The sequence below is a fragment of the Lissotriton vulgaris genome, unplaced genomic scaffold, assembly GCF_964263255.1.
Source record: "Lissotriton vulgaris unplaced genomic scaffold, aLisVul1.2 SCAFFOLD_924, whole genome shotgun sequence".
Classification (NCBI taxonomy): Eukaryota; Metazoa; Chordata; class Amphibia; order Caudata; family Salamandridae; genus Lissotriton; species Lissotriton vulgaris.
Window position 1 is genome coordinate 110,898 of NW_028247319.1, and position 20,343 is coordinate 131,240.

Below are 20,343 nucleotides of genomic sequence, written 5' to 3' on the forward strand. Positions count from 1 at the left end.
CCTGAAACTCCCCTGCTCCCATCCCTACCCTCCAGGCCATGCCCACATACTGTGGCACATGACCCCTGACCTTAACTTCTAACATCCTGTGCCACAAAGCACAAGAAACCAAAACCAGGACTGTGAGGGGGAGGTCTAAAACTCGGAGTAATGAATATTACCGGTAAATAACCGATCATCATTGTGGTGTCTAGGATTGTGCAGTGTCAACCCTAGAAGCAGGGCCAGACCCATAGGACTATTTTCTTTCTAAGAGGTGACAGACCAGCAGGTAGGTGAGTTAGAAACGTAAAAACATTGCAAAAGAGGCAGAGAAGATGAACAAATGAGAGGAAGGGAGGCAAGAGGGAAGCAGTAGGGAAGTACAATGGTCTGGAGTGTGTTCGACAGACTATATTGTGTGTCCCATGATAGGTAACAGAGGGCCGAGAAGGTCAGATACTCTTTTTCTACAAAAAGTAGGGCATCATCAAAACAAGTTGCGGCAGTACTTTCATTATCCTACAGATGGCGCAATAAGCCAGTAATTGAAGCTCAGCGTTGCATACGGTGGGAACATATGTTTACCGAGAATAAACATCTGGACGGGTCTTTTATATTCAAATGGACCGTTTACTTTACTCCCGTTCGCATCATTCTTTTCGGCACATTGCATACAATATGTAAGCAGTGCTATACACAAACGGCTAAAGAACTTCCCTTAAAGTGGTGTCAATATTTAGATCCCGAACCTAAAAAAAGAACTATGAAAAATGTAATTTAACGGTACCAAACGTGGCCTTTACTTCCCTTCTGCCAACGTGCTGCACATGAACGCACAGGATGACATCTTAAATTAGATGGTAAATGGCATCAATGATGACGTCATGCCATAAAATCATTGCTGACCAATCAGGTCCCAGCTGACCACGCCTCCTGTGAAGATGGGACACGGACTCCTTTAGAATGCCCACTCTCCTACAAAAATAGTCACTTATTGTTTATTTTTTTCCGGAGTTTTATCTGGCGCGAACTTGACCCGAAGATATCGGAGTGCTTTACAAAAGCACCAGTTGCGTTAAAGACAGACACCTTCATTATGTTAGGTAGGGACATCTTAAGGATTTTGGGGGCTCTGGGCCAAACATATTTTGAGGGCTGTCCTTGGAACAGCTTTGTGTTAATGATCCAATTCAGCTCTTTCATGCCCTCTTTGGCCAGGTCACTGACACTGCACAGGCACACTCATTAAATTATAAATGTGTTTACATCTAAAATGTAGGGATAATGACATGTGTTTTCAATATTGTAACACAGGAACAGCTCACTAATATTACTGAAAATAATCTCTGTGACACTCTCCCATTTCTCATATAGGAGGTTCTGTTTTTATCTAAAAGAAACTTTTTATATTATTGTTGAATGAAACAAACAAATGCCTGTAATAGACTCACACACATCACCCACATTACAAAATAAATGAAAGGAAAACGGTATTTAAAACAATCTGTTTAAGAATTATTTGTGGTCATCAGGGCAAGCGTCTCGGCAGAACAGACCAGGCTCTATCAGGGGCCCCTGAAAGCCTGGGGCCCTGAGATAGAGCCCACTTTGCCCATGCCTTAAAACGTCTCTGATGGTAGGCACGGGAGATCAAGTGATTTGCGCAGAATCACAGGATGTTGAGCGCCCCCGCCGAGAATCGCATTGGGTTCCCCAGCTTCAAGGTCGACAGCTCTAGTTGTTAGGCCACATCCTCTTCCACTTATGCGTTTGCTCACCAGCACACTGGGCCATGGACCAACCTATTCCTTCACCCACTCCCTCTCACACACACCCAGTTGCAAGGTGCATGTTATGTGTGGCTGTGCCTTACATACAGGAAAAACATTATACCCATCACCTTTATACGTGGTTCACACTCTGCATGGCACTGAGCCAATCCCTGTATGAAGAATTTGTGTGCACCTTGCCATATTCTGTTTGCAGCATTTACACAGCATAGCCCGAGGGCATGACCTTTGTGCAGTGCTTAAGTTGTAAAAAAAAAAATACACACCAAGGCTCTCATCAGGAGGCCACTGCAGCTTCCACCACACATTGCACTGCAATGCTGCCAATCATAGTAACATCACAACTACTACCAACTACACTTTTACAAGTGTGACAATTCGCACTATTTCAGGTCCCCAAAGCTATAAGAATGGCTTGGGCGGCAGGCAATAGTCATTTCTGATGAATATAGCATTATTAACCCCTTCGCTGCTGGCCCGTTTCCGCCGCTGTGCGGTAAACAAATGAACAGGGGCGGGCCATGACGAACCCCAGCCGTCATCAGCACACGAGCACCGTAGTGCATGACGGCTGGGGTTCGTCATCAGCATACAAGGGGTTAATTAACTGTTGTTGTGGTCATCTCTAAATTATCTAGACAGCGCCACCTTGTGGCAGGTCGTCCCAAGCGCCACTGCTGACAATTAAGTCCTGATGCTGAGCACCAGAAAATACCATCTCAAATTAAGCACTATCTTTGAGTGATGCCTGGTGCTTACTACATCCATGCACAGCCTGTAACTAAGCCAGAACTGTAGTGAACACAGCGCATGGCCTACACAGTATCAAGTATATCATTAAAAAACACTATTGAATTTCAGAACACACTTTAAGGAGTGCCCCGGCTCTCTCACATGCTGATGCACTGCTCATAACCTGACACAAGACATTACAGATGACATCATAAATGTCAATGGTAACGCACAACATCTGTATTATCAGAAGCTGCGGAAAAGCTAAAATATGTCTGATGGTCAAGGGGGGCTGGAATGCATTGATCTTGAACACATAAGGTTACATGAATTATGAAAAGCTTACCTCTCATGGAAGAAAAACACATAAATCGTTCCAAATGATGCCATGAACCAAATGATCCAGCGCATGTGGGAAGCCCAGGGGCCCAGCTCGCGCAGATTCAACCTATGAAGAGGACAGGAGTGTGTGTGATAAAGAGGGGTCTTTGTCAAGCAAGTCTCATGAACACAACCTCATCCAAAAAAATTTTTTTAAACACAGACATATATATGCGTGTGTGTGTACACTTAAACACGCACACAACATACATATATGTATATATATAATTTTTTTAAATTTAAATAAATGAATCTCTATGATGCTAATCCTATCCTTAAAAACTGGGCTCGATAAACAGACATTCAAGGTGAGCAGGTTCACTGTCTAGGGTGTTGTAGGGTGCTCCATATAAAGGAGCTGCTTTCAGAGGGCCCGGTTCACAGAACTAACCTAAAACAAAATCCTAAACTTACTACTTTTAGTATTCAAAGAAGGCATTTAGTAGTCTTAAATTAGGATTTTGTCTTTTGTCCTAAATTAGGATTTTGTCCTAAATTAGGATTTTGTCTTAAATTGGGATTTTGTCTTAAATTATGCTTTTGTCCTAAATTAGGACTTTGTCCTAAATTAGGATTTTGTCTTAAATTAGGATTGTGTCTTAAATTAGGATTTTGTCCTAAAATAGGATTTTGTCCTAAGTTAGGATTTTGTCCTAAGTTAGGATTTTGTCTTAAATTAAACATAAGATTAACTTAAGTTTGTCTTAAATTTAATTTAAAAAAAATCCTAATTTAAGACAACATCCTAATTTAAGACAAAATCCTAATTTAAGACAAAATCCTAATTTAGGACAAAATCCTAATTTAAGGCAAAATCCAAATTTAAGACAAGAATTTAAGAAATTAAAGTGCAATTAGAATCTGCTGTAAATTAGAGGTGGATCTAATAATTGCCAACCATCCATCCTTGCATATCACATCTCCATCTAATGTATCAATGCTTCATTCAATTAAATAAGTCTTTCTTCTGACTTTTTAATTTCTGGTTTAAAATTACATTGAACACATTGTGAGTGCAATTTGAAACTGGGATATTCATTCTATGCTCTGACAATGATCAATACCTCTGTTTTTGTTCCAGTTAGGCAGAGGAAGCTTCCCTTAATCCCTTAATCTAGGTGTATGTATGTATGTGATCGAGACACTCCATGATGTAATTATTTTCTGGATTTTCATCACTGGACTTACTGAGTACCAGGTTATGCAGTTTAACTGATACCCTGAAGACCTCACATATCCATGCTGGATCCTGGACTGGGACAGGAGTATGTGAAATGGCATAATCTTGTTTATATGTAGTAGGCAGGATTACTACTGTTGTGAGAATCAGCAACAGCATTGAACAAGGCAATCTGGCAGTACTTGTCAGCACTCTATGGCCCATCGACCAATACTTATTTATTGGTATATCTTTTTATTGGCATTTAATAAATAGATACCAGACAGAGATGACGTATTACAAAGCATGCATCAAGTTCACACTAATTGACTGTACAAGTACTGTTGCATTGGAGTATGCATACCGCCAAGATATAAATCAGGCCCTAAGTCATTACCGAATTAAAATTATATTATAAAAGAGTTTTGGGGCATGGTAGGCCAAGGGTGCGTAACTCAGAAACATTTTTGAATAGGAATTTGAAAGAATTAATATTCAATTCAACCGAATCATCAAAATATTGCATCTTTCCTCAAACACCATGCGTTAAACCTATTGGGGCAGATTTACAAGCCCCCTGCGCCACCAGTACGTCACTTTTTGTGTCGTACCAGTGGCGCATTTACTGCACCATATGTATAAGGACAGGAAAAGCCACCCTGCGTGGCTTTTCCTGACCTTGTAAATATGACCCCTTTACATGCATCACTTTGCGTGAAAGGGGCGTTCCATGGGTGTTGCCGTGGGTGTTCCCACGCAACACCCATGCAACCAGACATATTTCCAGATTTACGAGGAATCGTAATGTGGAAATGCGTGTGAATGCTACGCCTTCCCAAGGGAGGCATAAAGAGGTGCAACGAGGAGAAATGTTTTCCTTTCTCATAATTTTTCTCTCTTTTAATGCTTGCTGCATTCCACTGCTCGCATTGAAAGAGGAAAATGCCTGTAGTAATTGTTTTTGTGCAGGAAGGGTGCTCTTCCTGCACAAAAACAATCTCCCCACAACGCAAGCATCCTTGCACCAAGGGTGCCTGCGCTGGCGCATGGCAGCAGTTTGTGTGCCAGCACAGGGGGAAGCACAGAGATGCAACATATTGTTGTGAATATGTTGCATCCCTGTGCTTTGAAAGTGGCTCACTGTGGCGCAGCCAAATGGCTTGCAGAATGCACTGAGTCACTTTCTTGTAAATCTGCCCCATTAAATGTATTGTTCTAATAAGTCAAAAACTCCATGAAAGCACTCCTTACAGGGAAAATTAGAAAGTGGTCTTGCACAACTACTTTAGAGACAGAAGATAAGGAAAATACATGTTGGTGTACTAATTAAATGTAATCTAAATAACTGTAGTATTGTTTGAAATATAATCTAGTCTAAATCTAATTGTAAAAGTTAACATTTTGCACTTCCATTTATGTCATAGACCCGTTCTACAATTTATGGTACCTCGCATGATATTGGAAGTCTTTTTCGTGGTCCTGGTTGGCCACTATGTATGCTGTATGCTATCAATGGAAACAGTAGAACATATATTGAGTCTATGTTAAATGCTGTTACAGGACAGTGGCAATATTTATAGGTCATCTTCAGGGATGCTGCTAATCAGAGCGTAATTTATATTAATTTACGCACTCAGCTTACCTCTATTACAAATGCTTCACCCGGCCTAAACCATTGGTAAATCAGAAGATGTAGGTATGTTCATTTTCTTTAAGTAACACCCACATTTTAGATTCAATGGTTCAATGCAACACCTCAAAATACCACCATGATCAATGTCAAAGAAGGATGAGTTTTATACAATTTTTTGTAGCCTAAGACATGCATTCCTCACTGATGTTCAACCATCATAGACTGACCGGGGCATATTTGTGGCTTTGCTTTTGTGAAAAAATGTACATGCTTGATGGTAATGAAGACAGTGGGACATCTAAGTACAAACAGACTCAATGTTATGAGGGGGAGGGGGGTAACAAAATAGAGAAATGATCATACTGTAATATGAGGGGTAGTAAGGCATGGAGAAAGGAGTGGTGTGGAACAGTGATTATAGGGTGTGTTTATTTCCATTACACATACTAGTAAATGAATTCACTTTTTATTTGTTGCGATATCAAGGACAAAGTTTGGGAAAATTAAGCAAATCTCATCCATTTCTATAGTAGATTCCTAACAAAATGACCTGGGAGAAGAAGGAAGGCGGACTTGGCCACGTGAACTCACCAAGGGGTGTAAGAGGCGGCAATGAAGAAGTAGATGGTCATCCTGTCGAACATGTGCAAGCAGTGCTCCACGGTCCTGCAGCGAGAGAGCAGACCGAGAGAATACAGGTGAAAACTTGACAAGTAAAGCAATACTGCCCTGATCCTACCATGCACAGAGGCAAAGGCAACGTTCAAAGAGAGTATATTGTTGATTACTCTTGTGGAACTTTTGACTTAATCCAGGAGCAGCCAAGGTCCTCTGGAATTCAGTACTACACGACGGTGTGGCACCTACTCTTGCCAAAATATTTGTGGATCGCCCAGTAGAGTAATCAGATCAGTATGTTGTGTCTTACAAAGTCTCAAAAAAGTACAATTAACCCTGTAAGTGCTGCCGTCGGCCAACGGTCGTCGCGAGCACTCCCTTGCCAGTGCTGCGCACGACCGTTGGCCGACGGGTCAGCACCCGTTATTCGAACGTTCAGCACTGGGCGCTGAACGTTCGACGCTGCTAAGGAGTTAACCATAATGCCAGCCTTAACAGAGCCTTTGGGTATAAATAACCCTACAAATTAACCTAGCAACAATGGTAGTGATACACTAAAATATATATTTGCCAACTCTACTGATTTAGGTGCTATGCTACTGTTTGGAAGTGCTACTACCTAGGGATGTAATCCTGTGATCCATTTCTTTACGTTAGATCAGGCTCCAGTAAGTCACTCCTTTCCTGTGGTGAACACAATAAAAGCAATATCCAACACTGGCACCCAACAGTTACATTCAGAATCTTCTGCGGAAAGAGAAACTAGAAGTGTGGAGCGAGAGGAAAGAAACATGAGGTGGGGCATACAAGAGACTTACTTCCATGCCTCTCCATGCCTCTGCCTGCTCCCACATGTTAAATATTCCCCTACAAAGCCTTGCTGTTGCTCTGGAGTCTTTTTGAGTCATGTTTCAGAATGTATGCGCAGCACTTTTTGGCCTACCTGTCTTCAGGGCCTGCTCAGTTTTGTTTATATTAGCTGTAACTTCCATGTGGGCCAATGCCATTCGAAACAGACATTGGTATATGAAGCTGGATCTATATATACTACACCAAAGTAAAGAATAGTGTGCACAGAGACCAGTGGATCCCCAGAGGTGTAGCAGAGGCTAAAGTAGGTAACACCTTTTGTGGTAGTGTGGTTGAGCAGTCAAGCTCATCAGCGGGTAGTGTTAAGCATTTGTTGTACACACCCAGGCAAAACTTGATGTCACCTACTCAAAGATTGAATCCAGCCCAATTGTTTGTATAAAAAGTTGTTACTTTGTTGTTTATATTACTTGAACAAAGATTTACTCAGTAGCAGGTAAGGGATACTTTCAATACAATAATATTTTGCAAGATACAGTGTGTACTGTTTTTGTAGGAGCATACAAGTTACTTTGCAGTAGAAAAAAATGGGTTGTAAGCTCTTTAAACACTTGTAATCACTTTAGATTACTTTCTAATTACTATGTAGTTACTTTTCTAGTTTGGCGTGAAACAAACTAATAGCACAGTCTAGGCATCACAGTACATCAGTAAGCAGGTTAACTCTTTTGAAGGCACTAAGTTGCTTTGCTGCAGTACAGCAGGTGCAACACAACATTTTTCAGAGAATAACCCACAATACAATCCTATGGAGGAAAACAAAGTGTTAGGTTTGCAGGTAAGTACACAGTTTTGATAACTGAATTTTGGTGGGTAGAGCTGAGGTTCCCCAAGGTTCAGTTCAGCACTTGAGGTGCACTACTAGCGCACTAGAGCGGCCGGGTGCAGAGTGCAAGGGAGCCAATATTAGCCATTTGGGCTAAGGCGAACCTTAGTTGGTAGCTACTCACGGGCAGGCCATGTGGTTTTGGGAGGCAAGCTCCATGGGTTAAGGTAAGTGCAAAAGAGGTCGCAGGTCAGCACCAAGTCCACACCACCAGCGGCACAGGGGAGGCTGGTTACAGGGTGCTTAAGCAACAGGGGAAACATGAAGAGAAAACAGGTTACACAGAGAAGTGCCAATGCCAGTGGTTCTGCAAGAAAAGAGACTTTTAGGTTATTTAGGAGCCTCTGGAAGGTCATTAAAGTGCATTAGGGGGACATCAATTGCAACCCATGGGGACATAGAGTTTGGCAGGTGTGTGGCATCTGTCAAGAAAAGGTGGAGGACCCGCCCACCAACTCAAGGCTCTGCCAATTGATTTAGAGGTAGGGGAACTCCAGGGTTTCTCAGAGCTGCAACCACGTGCGCCATTAGAAACCCAAAGTTATCCACTATTGATATTTATGGTTTATAAAAATGAAAAGCAGTGTATTGTAAAAGTAAAGACAACTATTGCACCTCAGATCTTATTTTTCTTCCCTTTCTCATGTGATCTGCTGGCAGATGGCTGAAGAGATTCAAAGAGCACAATGCACTCCATAGACAAGAAAAACCTCACTGTATTTCATGATTTTTCATGTCCTTTGAATTAGTAGAGTGGCTGCCAGGAACCCTCTTTGGAGCTCTAACTGGCCTGCAGGCTACGCTAGAAGCAGTTGCCGCAGCTGCAGGCGCTTACCGCTCACAACAGACCGCTCCAGTGGGCGCTGATACCTAAGTGCTTGCAGCTGTGCTGCATCATAGAGATTTAAGATAGTCTGAGCAGGGGCGTAGGGAAGAACTACTACCCCCCTTCTACTTTGCATTAGAGAATAGGCTGCCTTTCCTTGCTCTGATGTTTTCCCTTTGATCCTTCAATCCCAGCGCCCCTCCCTTTATGAGTGGGAGGCATTGGCTGCTCCCTACCAGGAAAGAGAGTGAATAATGTGGGCTTTCTTCAGTTTCTGAACTCTTTCCATAATCTTTCCACTTTGGCTGTGTGACGGTACAAGACAATGCAGCCAGGCAACAGGCCTACATTTAAGCCCTGGTCCCCTCCTCAGTTCCTGTTGAGTAGTCATTGAAATTCAGCTGTACATTATTTTATGCACTAACCCATCATTTGTTTGACAACTAACATCTATTGTGTGGCTGCACCTCACTCAAAAATGTCTTCCTTTCATGGAGTACAGATTAGGACTCCCCAGACCAGGGGTGCCCTCTGCAGGTCCAGCAAAGCATGACCCATGACAGGTCTTCAGAACACCAAGAGAAGATACATTTCAAACACTGTTCATGTAAATGTATTAATTGCCATAGTTCCTGATGATCTTTTAATTAGTGCCCTGATCCGAACCTGATGGACATGCATTGGACACCCCTGCCTCAACCCAACAGAGGATGAGATGTCCATGCATCCCTAAGGTGCAGATCCCGTTTAACCACTTCGATGCTCATGACGGAACGGTTCCGTCATGAGCATCGGTCGCTCTGTGCTCCGTCATGACCACACCTGCGATTGGAATGTTCAGCACCGGGGGAGAATCGGCGCCGCACGCAAGGTGTTAAAGCCCAATGCGGAGAACTAGGACATTGATCCAAGATGTCATCGGCCCTACTGGCACCTGAAAGAATGACCTCTCATTCGTGACTGTAGTTGCCATTTATGAGACAGCGGCCCACAGATAGGTGCACCTAGGATTTTTAGAATACTTTGTAAATTTGCATGGGTGTGCCAACAAAAGGCAAGTACTTTGAATGGGCGGTATGACACAACCACGGTTTCCTTTCCTATGTGTTTCTTAACAACGTATGCGGAACAGTGAGTGCGTCTGAACCATGCATTCCATGCAAATCATTACAAGTACTTGCTTTAGGGGGTGCTAGACTTCGGAATAGTATAATTTACTATTCTAAATCCAGACCCTGCAACAGCAGGGAAAGCGTTGGACTTTAAAGTAAAATGCTGCTTTATCTAATGCATGTCGATGTAACGACTTGCATTCTAAATCGAATGCCTGGATAAGATGCATTCATTGTTCCGCTTGTGTTGCAAAGGCAATGCGTTGTTTGGCGGGTCGTGGAATTTGCTGTTTCCCCTTTGCAAGTACGGCAGCATCCCCTGCATTTCTTGTGTTACAAAGCATGATTGATGTATATTAGTTTGCAAAAGAAACCTTCCTGTCTTCATAGCCTGAATGCTATGGAGGTTTACTTAGACCTTTCGTAATCTCTACCCACACCCATGAATGTACTACATTTCCTCAAACCAGTACCACAAACAGCATCTTCTCGGAGGCTTAAGCTCCCACTATTACAACTTGTGTTTTTTTGCTTGTGCGTTGTTATTTCTTGGCTATTCTCTGTATAAGGCTTTCCTTCCCTGTGCTCAGTCTTGAAGCTCTATATCAAGATCCTAAATAAATAAATAATATAGTAGCTGTAGCGGACGATACATCCTAAGTAAATAGGCTGAGGTCCCTAGGTAGCCATATGCCACATAGGTAAATACATTTACTTACAGGTACTAGGTTTCGTCCCTTACGCTAGAACATTGCATAAGAAGGCTGCCTGCACACCACACCACTCCAGACTGGGTTGGTTATTGAAGGAGAAAAAGGCGGAAAACAACTCGGGAGGTGGATAGGGGCACCCATCACCTGCATCAGTGCCAACACTAGTGTCATTTATCTCATCGAACTCTGATGGTTAACAAAGAGTCCTGAGCTGGGCGGCATTGTCTGTTGGAGGAGCCAGTAACTAGGTACTCAACACTAAGGGCTTGATTATGATCTTGGCAGATGTAATACTCCGTAACAAACGTGACAGGTATCCCGTCCGCCATATTTCAAGTTCCATAGGACATTAATGGAATTGTAATACGGGGGACGGGATATCCGTCGTGTTTGGGATGGAGTAACCCTGTCCACCAAGATCGTAATCATGCCATAAGTGATTTAACCCGCTTACCGCGGCGAATATTCCGCCGCGGTGCAGGCGTTCTAAAGGGTGGGAGGGGCTGCGTCAGCCAACGGTCTTTCGCAGCACCAGGGAGGGAGTGCTCCCATCGGCCGTCCCCCGACGGGAGCACGGACCATGTTAAATGCTTACTAGTTGTTACAAGCGTGGTTGCTCTCTTGTTCTTCTGAGCGGGGTTGCTCTCTTGTTCTCCTGAGGCGGAAAGCCGGGAGTGTGTTTTTTAACCTGTCTTAATTTGATTTTAAACATTGGACAGTCACATTATTTACTTGCTGCACTTCCTACCTCCTTGCTCTCCCTCTTGGCACTTGAACTCTTCGTTGGAAGGCGCTGCAGCAGAGGTCAGCGCTGCCACCATTCCGTCGTCGAGTGAGGCCACGCCCCTTTTTCGAAGCCACGCCCCTCGAGGGCGCGCCAAACTGACAGAGCATTCATAAGGACGCTGAATACAAGCGCCGGTGGTTGCTCTCTTGTTCTCCTGAGGCGGAAAGCCGGGCGTGTGTTTTTTAACCTGTCTTAATTTGATTTTAAACATTGGACTGTCACATTATTTACTTGCTGCACTTCCTACCTCCTTGCTCTCCCTCTTGGCATTTGAACTCTTCGTTGGAAGGCGCTGCAGCAGAGGTCAGCGTTGCTGCCATTCCGTCATCGAGTGAGGCCACGCCCCTTTTTCAAAGCCACACCCCCCTACTGACGTTATCTGCAGCTATAAAATATGTGCTTCCTTCGGAAGCGCAGCGGACGAGCGCAGCGGGAGCGCCGTTTGCGCGCCGAAGTCGCGCCTAAGTCCAGCCCGTCTGCGCTCGTCCGCGGCCGGATGGGCCCAGGGGCCTGGGATGCTGCTACTGCTATATCTTACCCTTCCTCTGCTCTTATGAGTCTTCAAACCTCTGCTAGCCCCCTATCTCCCGATACCTGGACTCGGATCTCTTCACTTGGGATTGCAGGTAACTCCCCCCCCCCATCTGGGGCCGGCGTTACCTCTCATTGCACCTGCCCTTGTCGAGTCACAGATTCGTGTATTATATCTTAATACTCGCTCTTTGGTCAGGCATCAAGCCGATATCCTTCACCTACTCCTGACTGAGAGGCCAGACGTTCTCTTATTATCTGAGACCTGGCTCACCGATGACTCCCTTCCTGATATCCTCGCTGCGCTACCCCCAGATTACTTTTTGCTGAACACCAACCGTCCTGGGGGTCGCTCCGGGGGAGGGGTGGCAGCGGTAATACGCAAGAATCTAAAGATTATCGCCTCCGCCTCCATGACCCTCCCTGAAGTGGACAACCTGGTTCTCCGTCTTGGGACTGAGGTGGGTGCAGTCACCCTTATGGTATTATACCGTCCCCCCCACCACATGCCTTCCTTCCCCTCTTCTTTTATCGAACAGCTGACCAATCTTGCCACTTCCTCCCCCCGTACTGTCATTTTTGGTGACTTCAACTACTGGTTCCAGCACGAGGACGCTGGTCCCCATGCCTTCGAACTGTTCAAGGCCTTCTCGAGCCTGAACTTTACTCAATTAGTCAGGTCCGCCACCCACAGTGGCGGCCACATCCTTGACCACATTTGGGCCCACTGGGTCAAGTCCTCCTGTCCGCTCATAACACCCTGTGTGTGGTCCGACCACTTTCTGATTGACACCACATTCTCGGCTGTTGGCCAGATTAGGATCCCCTTGAGGGAGGGTGGCACCGCCCGCAAGTGGAGAGCCGCCGATTCCTCTAAATTGCTATCTCACCTCTCTCTCACCCGTCCCCTGCTTCCCAACGATATAAGCACCAATGAGCTTTACGGGCATATTTCTGACTGGCTTACGACAGCCAGCGATATTTTTGCCCCTCTTACTAAGTTCCCCCGATCCCGACACAGTAACTCCCACAAATGGTTTACCCCCCAACTAGGGTGACCAACCGTCCGTAAATTTCACGGACAGTCCGTAATTTTGGCTGTCTGTCCGTTGTCCGTGAAGGATTCTTTAACGGACGCCATTTGTCCGTAATTTTAACCGGGCACAGCTTGCCCCCACCTCCCTTCTTGACTCCGATGCTGTATGAAAGCTGAGACCCCCAGCAGCACTGTAGAGGCACAGCGGGATGGCAACCCTCACACCTCCAGCCCTTGATGAGCTGTTAAGAGGTGCTTGAAGGTGACAGAGGGAGGGGCTGCAGGGGCATCCATTCACATGCAAACAGCCCTGAATTCGTCTTGTATCTGCTATTTAGAGGGGGGCTCACACATTCCATTTCTACCCAGGGCCCCGAACATCCTAGACTCGGCCAGATTACACCCCTGATTACACCGAGCAGCACCTGCTTCTCTTCACCGAGCTTAATTACTGTCACTAATTTGTAAGCAAACCTCGGTTCTTCAAACATGCATAACGTAATACAATAAAGAAATGGCACAATAGCACCCACACTGATTAACAAAGTATGGAGGACAATCAGTTCAATCAGTTCTCTTAGAGTATCTCCTGTAAGTACTGTATATCACAGTGGGGGTGGCATTTTGGACAGAGAGCCTGTCTTCTCGTTGTCTTGTGCAGGAGGGGGCGAGAAGCCCAAGATACTAGAATACTGCATGCCCACCCCTGTGCCCACCCTGGTGGATCACGTTCCCTCTCCTGTGATGACTCCTGCTCCTGTCCCCCCATGTGGTGGCTCCAGTCCACCCCCCCCCCCGCCTGCGATGGCTCCTGTCCCCCATGTTGTGGCTCCAGTCCACCCCCGCTTGTGATGGCTCTTGTCCCCCCCTGTGGTGGATCCTGTCTCTGCCCTGGGTGGCTTCTGTCCCAGTCCTTGAACGGCCCCTGCAGCGAGGGTGAAGTTCTTGATGGGCCAATTCTCAAAAGGGCTCAGCTCAAAATTAATATGGAAAGGTGAGCGAGTAAGTAAGTGAAGGGATGTGTGAATGGCTGGATGAATTAGTGAAAGGGTGAATGGATGAATGAAAGATTGAATAAATGGATAATGAGATAGGATAGATGGATTGATGAGTGAGGGAAAGGATGGAGAGAAAATGTAAATAGCTGGATGTATGGGTGGAAGGGTAGCTGGATGATTGATGAGGGGAAAGATGGATGAGGGGAAGGATGATGGATGGAGGGGAAGGATGATGGATGAGGGGAAGGATGGATGAGGAAAAGGATAAATTGATGAGGGGAAGGATGGATGGATGGAGGGGAAGGATGGACGGATGAGGGGCAGGATAAACGGATGGGATGGATATATGGGTGAGGGGAAGAATGGATGAAAGGAAGGATGGATGAGGTGAAGGATGATGGATGGAGGGGAAGGATGGATGGATGGAGGGGCAGGATAAATGGATGGGATGGATGGATGGGTGAGGGGAAGGATGATGGATGAGGAGAAGGATGGATGGATGGATGGAGGGGAAGGATGGATGGATGAGGGGCAGGATAAATGGATGGGATGGATGGATGGGTGAGGGGAAGGATGGATGAAAGGAAGGATGGATGAAAGGAAGGATGGATGAGGGGAAGGATGGATGGATGACGGGAAAGGATGGATGATGAGGGGAAGGATGGATGGATGGATGGATGGATGATATGGGGGTGGGTGGTGGATGGATGGATGATGAGGGGAAGGATGGATGGATGGATGGATGATGAGGGAAAAGGATGGATGGATGATGAGGGGAAGGATGGATGGATGATGAGGGAAAAGGATGGATGGATGATGAGGGAAAAGGATGGATGGATGGTGAGGGGAAGGATGGATGGATGATGAGGGGATGGATGGATGGATGATGAGGGCAAGGATGGGTGGATGGATGGATGATGGGTGGGTGAAAGGATGGATGGATGGAGAGTGGGTGAAAGGATGGATGGATAAGTGGGTGGGTGAAAGGATGGATGGATGATGATGGGTGGGTGGAAGGATGGATGGATGATGGGTGGGTGAAAGGATGGATGGATGATGAGTGGGTGGGTGAAAGGATGGATGGATGAGTGGGTGGGGGGATGGTGGGTGGGTGAAAGGATGGATCAGTGGATTGGATGGTGGGTGGGTGAAAGGATGGATGAGTGGGTGGGTGGATGGTGGGTGGGTGGATGATGGGGGGTAGGTGGATGAGTGAAATGATGGATGGATTGATGGCTTGATAAGTGCAAGGGTGAATGAATGGACATATGAGTGAAAGGGTGGGTGTAAGGATGGATGAGTGAGTGAAAGGGAGGGTAGATGGACAAAAGGATGAATAGATGTGTGAAGGAGTGAAATGATAGATGGATGAGTGATAGGGCAATGGATTGATTCATGAGTGGATGAGTAGATGGATGGATGGGTGGGTGGATGGATGGATGGCAGGAAGGCTAAGTGAAAGGGTCGATGGAGAGAGAAAGGGAGGATGGATGGATGACTAAAAGAGTGGTTGGGTGGAAGGATTAGTAAGTGAAAGGATGGCTGGATTGGTGAAAGGGTAAATGGCTGAATGGATGAGTGAATGGATGGATGGGATGAAGAGTGGATGGATAAGTGTACAGATGGATAGGGTGAAAGGGTGGATGGATGGATGGATGGATAATTGAGGATGAGAGAAAGGATGGATGAGGGGATGGATGAAGGGATGGATGAGTGAAATGATAGATGAAAGGATACATGATGGATAGGTTTGCAAATGGTTGAATATGTTTGGAAATGGCTAGGCTTACTTATATACTATTGCGCGACCTCAGATGTGTCTGTAAAACGTACCTATTGTCCTGAAGTTTTGTCCCGAATTTTGACCTCCTGTCCTGAATTTGTGTCCTGAATTTTGACCCTTTGTCCTGAATTTTTACACTCACCGTCCTGAATTTGCACTAATGCCAGTTGGTCACCCTACCCCCAACTCAAAACCCTTCATTTGGAACTTCGCCGATTAGAGCGCAAGTGGAGGAGAGACTATTGCTTGTCTAGCAGAGACGTATATGTGGCAGCGCGCAATAAGTATAAATCAGCCATCTCCGCAGCCAAAAAAGCTTACGCCTCAGAAAGAATCTTATCGGCCCCCTGCAAGTCCAAAGAGATTTTTAAAGTTCTTAACGAATTCACCTCCGATCCCAGGACGCTCCCGACTCAGGCCCCCACACAGGAATCTTGCAATGCGCTAAGTACTTTTTTCATTCAGAAAATTGCTTTGATTAAGGACACCATCCCGGCCACCCCACCTGGCGCTGGTTTCGTCTCTCCCCCCCATAATGCCCTCTCTTTCACTCAGTTTCCTCCTTTAGATCCCACATCCTTGGCCACATTGGCCTCCCGTACTAAGTCTGGATCTCCAGACGATTGTTGTCCCCCTTCCATACTCCGCGACATCTGCCTTTCTTTACCCGACTGCATCCTTCCCCTGCTGAACTCCTCTCTTTCTTCCGGTACGGTGCCCGGCTCCTTCAAGGAGGCCGTTTTGGTGCCTCTACTGAAGAAGCCTGGTGCTGACCCCGCCGCCCCGGCGAACTACCGCCCTATCTCCCTCTTGCCCTTCTTCTCCAAAATTCTGGAAGCCCACGCCACCGCCTGTCTCTCACAGTTCATCGAGAGTTCCAACTTTCTCGAGGCCAACCAGGCCGGCTTCAGACCCGGCCACTCTACGGAGACTGTGATCTTGGCCGTGCTGGATGCCTTGGAGACGGCGCTGACAAGGGTACCCCCCAGGCCTTGGTGTTATTAGATCTGTCAGCCGCTTTCGACACGGTGGACCACAACATCCTTCTCCACCATGTCGAGCAAGCTGGCATACAGGGCCTGGCGCTGGCATGGGTCAAATCCTTCCTGACCGGGAGGTCTCAGACCCTCAGCCTGGGCACTTTCAGAGCCGCTAGGGAGCACTCGCCCTGTGGGGTCCCCCAGGGCTCCTCTTTATCCCCTCTTCTCTTCAACCTCTATCTTCGACCCCTTCTTTTTTCTTTGAGGCAGTGGGACGTCACCGTTTTTAACTACGCGGACGACCTGCAACTCATCTTTCCTCTCAATTCCCCCTCTGCTATTCCTAATTTCCAGGCCGCTATGTCCCACATCCTCCAGTGGATGTGTCAAAACCAGCTCAAATTGAACCCCGGAAAGACGGAGCTCCTTCTTCCTGGCAGGAGCTCTACCCACTGGGGTCCGCACTTTTGGCCAGCAGAACTCGGACCCCCTCCCACCCCCGTGGCCTCGGTGAAGAGTCTCGGGGTCACTATTGACTCCGGCCTTTCTCTCGGACCCCAAGTGGGGACGGTGGTCTCCTCCTGCATGTTCCAGCTGCGCAGGATCAGGAAGGTGGCTTATCTCCTCACTCCTGAAGCCCTTCTGCAAGTTATCATGGCCCTCGCCCTCTCCCGCTTGGATTTTTCGAACTCTATTTACCACGGTCTGCCTAAAACATCTCTCTCCAGACTGCAATCTGTTCAAAATCAAGCGGCGAGATTGGCCCTTGGGATTCCGAAATGGCAATCCGCCAAACCCCTTCTCTTTAAACTGCACTGGCTCCCTGTCATCTCGAGGGCAGCCTTTAAGATCGGCTGCCTCACCTTTAAATCTCTATCTGGCTCCTGTCCTGTTTTTCTGTAATCACTCATCAGGCTCTACTGCCCATCACGTAACCTGAGATCTTCTCACCTTCACCTCTTGTCCATCCCCCCTATCAAACTTTGCAGATCTGGAGGCCGGAGATTTGCATTCCTGGCCCCTAAACTCTGGAACTCCTTCCCCCTCTCTCTCAAAACCTCTAATTCTCTCATTCTCTTCCGCAAATCCCTAAAAACATGGCTTTTCCCTCAATCCAGCTAAGTCCTTCTGTTCCCTCTGCATCCAACCAGTGCCAGGAAACCCACGGTGTCAGTGCGCTTTACAAGCACCCCTTACAATACAATACAATACAATACAATTACAATACAATACAATGTTTTGGTTGGACAAATGCACAGTAGCTAGTGGGAAAATGTTAAAGCTCAGCTTCGTTTTCTCAACAAGGAAGGTTTTGATGTCTTTACCTCAATGAAAGCAATATTAATACATGTGACTGTGATGTACTCGCCTCTGGCAATAAGAAGGGTGGTAATGGCACTGGGCCTTCGAATGGTGGGTATGATGAGGGTCAGCTTAAAAGGGTTACTCCTGAAATGTATGAGGTGGGGTACACAGAAAAAAAGTGTCTCTTCATGTTGTGAGTCATAACCGCCAGGTCAATACTGATTCAGTTTGACACCATGGCAAGTCAAACAAGCACTGGCAAAGCCAACAGGTCTCGCCATTAAGATCTATTTGCTTTGCCAATTCATTTTGGTGATGCTGTACAGCATCAAAAATAAACCTTTTTTTTCTGATACTGTGCAGCATTGGCTAAAAGAAAAAAAGGCTTGATGACACCTCCACCAGTAACGCCTGTGTAATTTCGTAAACACTGCAATCTTCAACACGCAAGTGCACGCATGTAACACCAGGCATGAGTGTGCCCACGAACGGACATATGAGCCATTTTTTTTTATATTTATCGATCTTAGATGGATAAGTAAATAGAAAAAAATGCAATTGATGTAGCGCAAAATATATTTTTGTAAGGCAGAAGAGCTGGCAGTGTCCCCCCCACCCAAAAATATATATTTAAAAAAAGACTAGTGCTGGTAGGGAGGAACAAGTGAGGGGAGAGTGTGTGGGAGAAACAATAGAGAGTGGACAGGTTGCAATAAAACAAAATAAAGCTGGGAAGCGGGGTAAAGCAGTGCATGAGGGAGAGAGCAAACAGTGGGGAGAATAGTGGTAAGAAAGTACACCTTGAAGAGGGCTTGGTTGTGGTAGAAGTACAAAAGAGACATTGGCCAGCACATGAGGGAGAGAGCAACATGTAGCATTGGGCGGGGGGGGGGGGTACTTGACAGGAGGTCGATACCCATGAAGAGAGAGCTGGAAAATACATGTATCATCATGGAGTGCTTAACCAAAAAGAAAAGTAGTTCCATAAAAGTCAGCAGTGGGAGAATACATGTCAGCCACTCTTAAAAATGGAAAAGAGGCTTTGCTCCAGGGAGGAACAAACCCAAGATTGGCCAGATGAGACAAGGAAAGTCTTCCAACAAAAATCAAGCAAATAAGAATGACAAGAAAGCAAACCAAAAGCTATCTATGGGTGGGCTGTAAGCCCACTGTAGGTTTTTGGAAACCCACATTAGGACTTTCACCGTCAGACAGCCTGCGCTGTTTGGTAGAAAGAGATTAACAGAAATAGCTGCTGATGAGCACATGTGCTTGTACTAAATGCTAATGTTTTCAGATCACTGCATTGTTGCATTATGTATGGTTGGTACTGGTGATAGACGTCATGCAAGTGAGAGGGCACACTTATGGGTAAAATAAATACAAAAATATGATATTGGCACATAAAACACAAACTAAATAATGTTGAATGCAGGTAAGCTGAGTTAAAAATAAAAAGGATAATTACAAATGTATATTTAAAAAAAATATACATGGCATAAAACGAGAAGTCCTGTTTGTAAATCTTCAGCTAAAGACACTCTAAATTAAAGGAATGGGTTCACGCAGCAGTGTTGACCAGTACAGAGGAGCGGGAGGGGCGAGAACTAATACATGGTTGAGAGCGTGGTTGGGCACTATAGGTTAACAGGGTTGTGAAATTACTGGCAAGCATGGCGTTGTTTGGCAGTTGCCCACCCCATATTAACTGATTAAAATGTGCGGCGACTAGGGAACAGCAACGGAAAAGCGTGACAGCGGAATCAGAGTGGGAAGAGGAAATGACGCATGTTGAGCCCCACTGACCGACAAAGAGTCGACAGTCTTGAGCCCTTGGGGACTCAGGATGCTTGCAGAAGCTCTTGGTTTCTATTGGGTCAGTTGCTGGAGAGGCTGCATATGTAAATGCCGGCAGTAAAAGAGACCTTTATTTGTTGTCAGGGTGCAGAGTGACGTAGAACGCTCAATTTGCTTAACATCATTCATAGACTGCAGGCCACCACTGGATCTCTATTGAGTATGTGGACAGTGACTGTAGATGATGCTGTGTAGAATTATAGATGAGAAACTGCGAGCTACAGGGGTGTTTTTCACTGAGGGGAGTGACATCAAATAGATGACGTGACTATCTCATGCTAGCTCCCCCTGCGACTCTTCTCCTGTCCAGCTTGCCCACATACCCTCTGCTGCCTGTCTCCCTGCTGCCCTCTGTTTGTACCTCCTCTACTTGTTTCTTGCTCTGTTTTACGTTTTCTGCCCTCTGTTTTGCCATTTCTGCTAG

The 20,343-nt window shown here is 45.9% G+C and overlaps 1 protein-coding gene across 1 annotated transcript in view; it reads right to left on the bottom strand.

Moving 5' to 3' along the window:
* Window positions 1–20,343, bottom strand: part of MMD2 (monocyte to macrophage differentiation associated 2) — a 247,430-nt gene that overhangs the window by 10,618 nt on the left and 216,469 nt on the right. The window contains exons 4-5 of the mRNA XM_086949686.1: window positions 6,269–6,343; window positions 2,851–2,952 (exon numbers count right to left, since the gene is read on the bottom strand). Of these exons, the coding sequence (XP_086805812.1) occupies window positions 2,851–2,952; window positions 6,269–6,343 (177 nt within the window). The remainder of the gene's footprint in view (window positions 1–2,850; window positions 2,953–6,268; window positions 6,344–20,343) is intronic.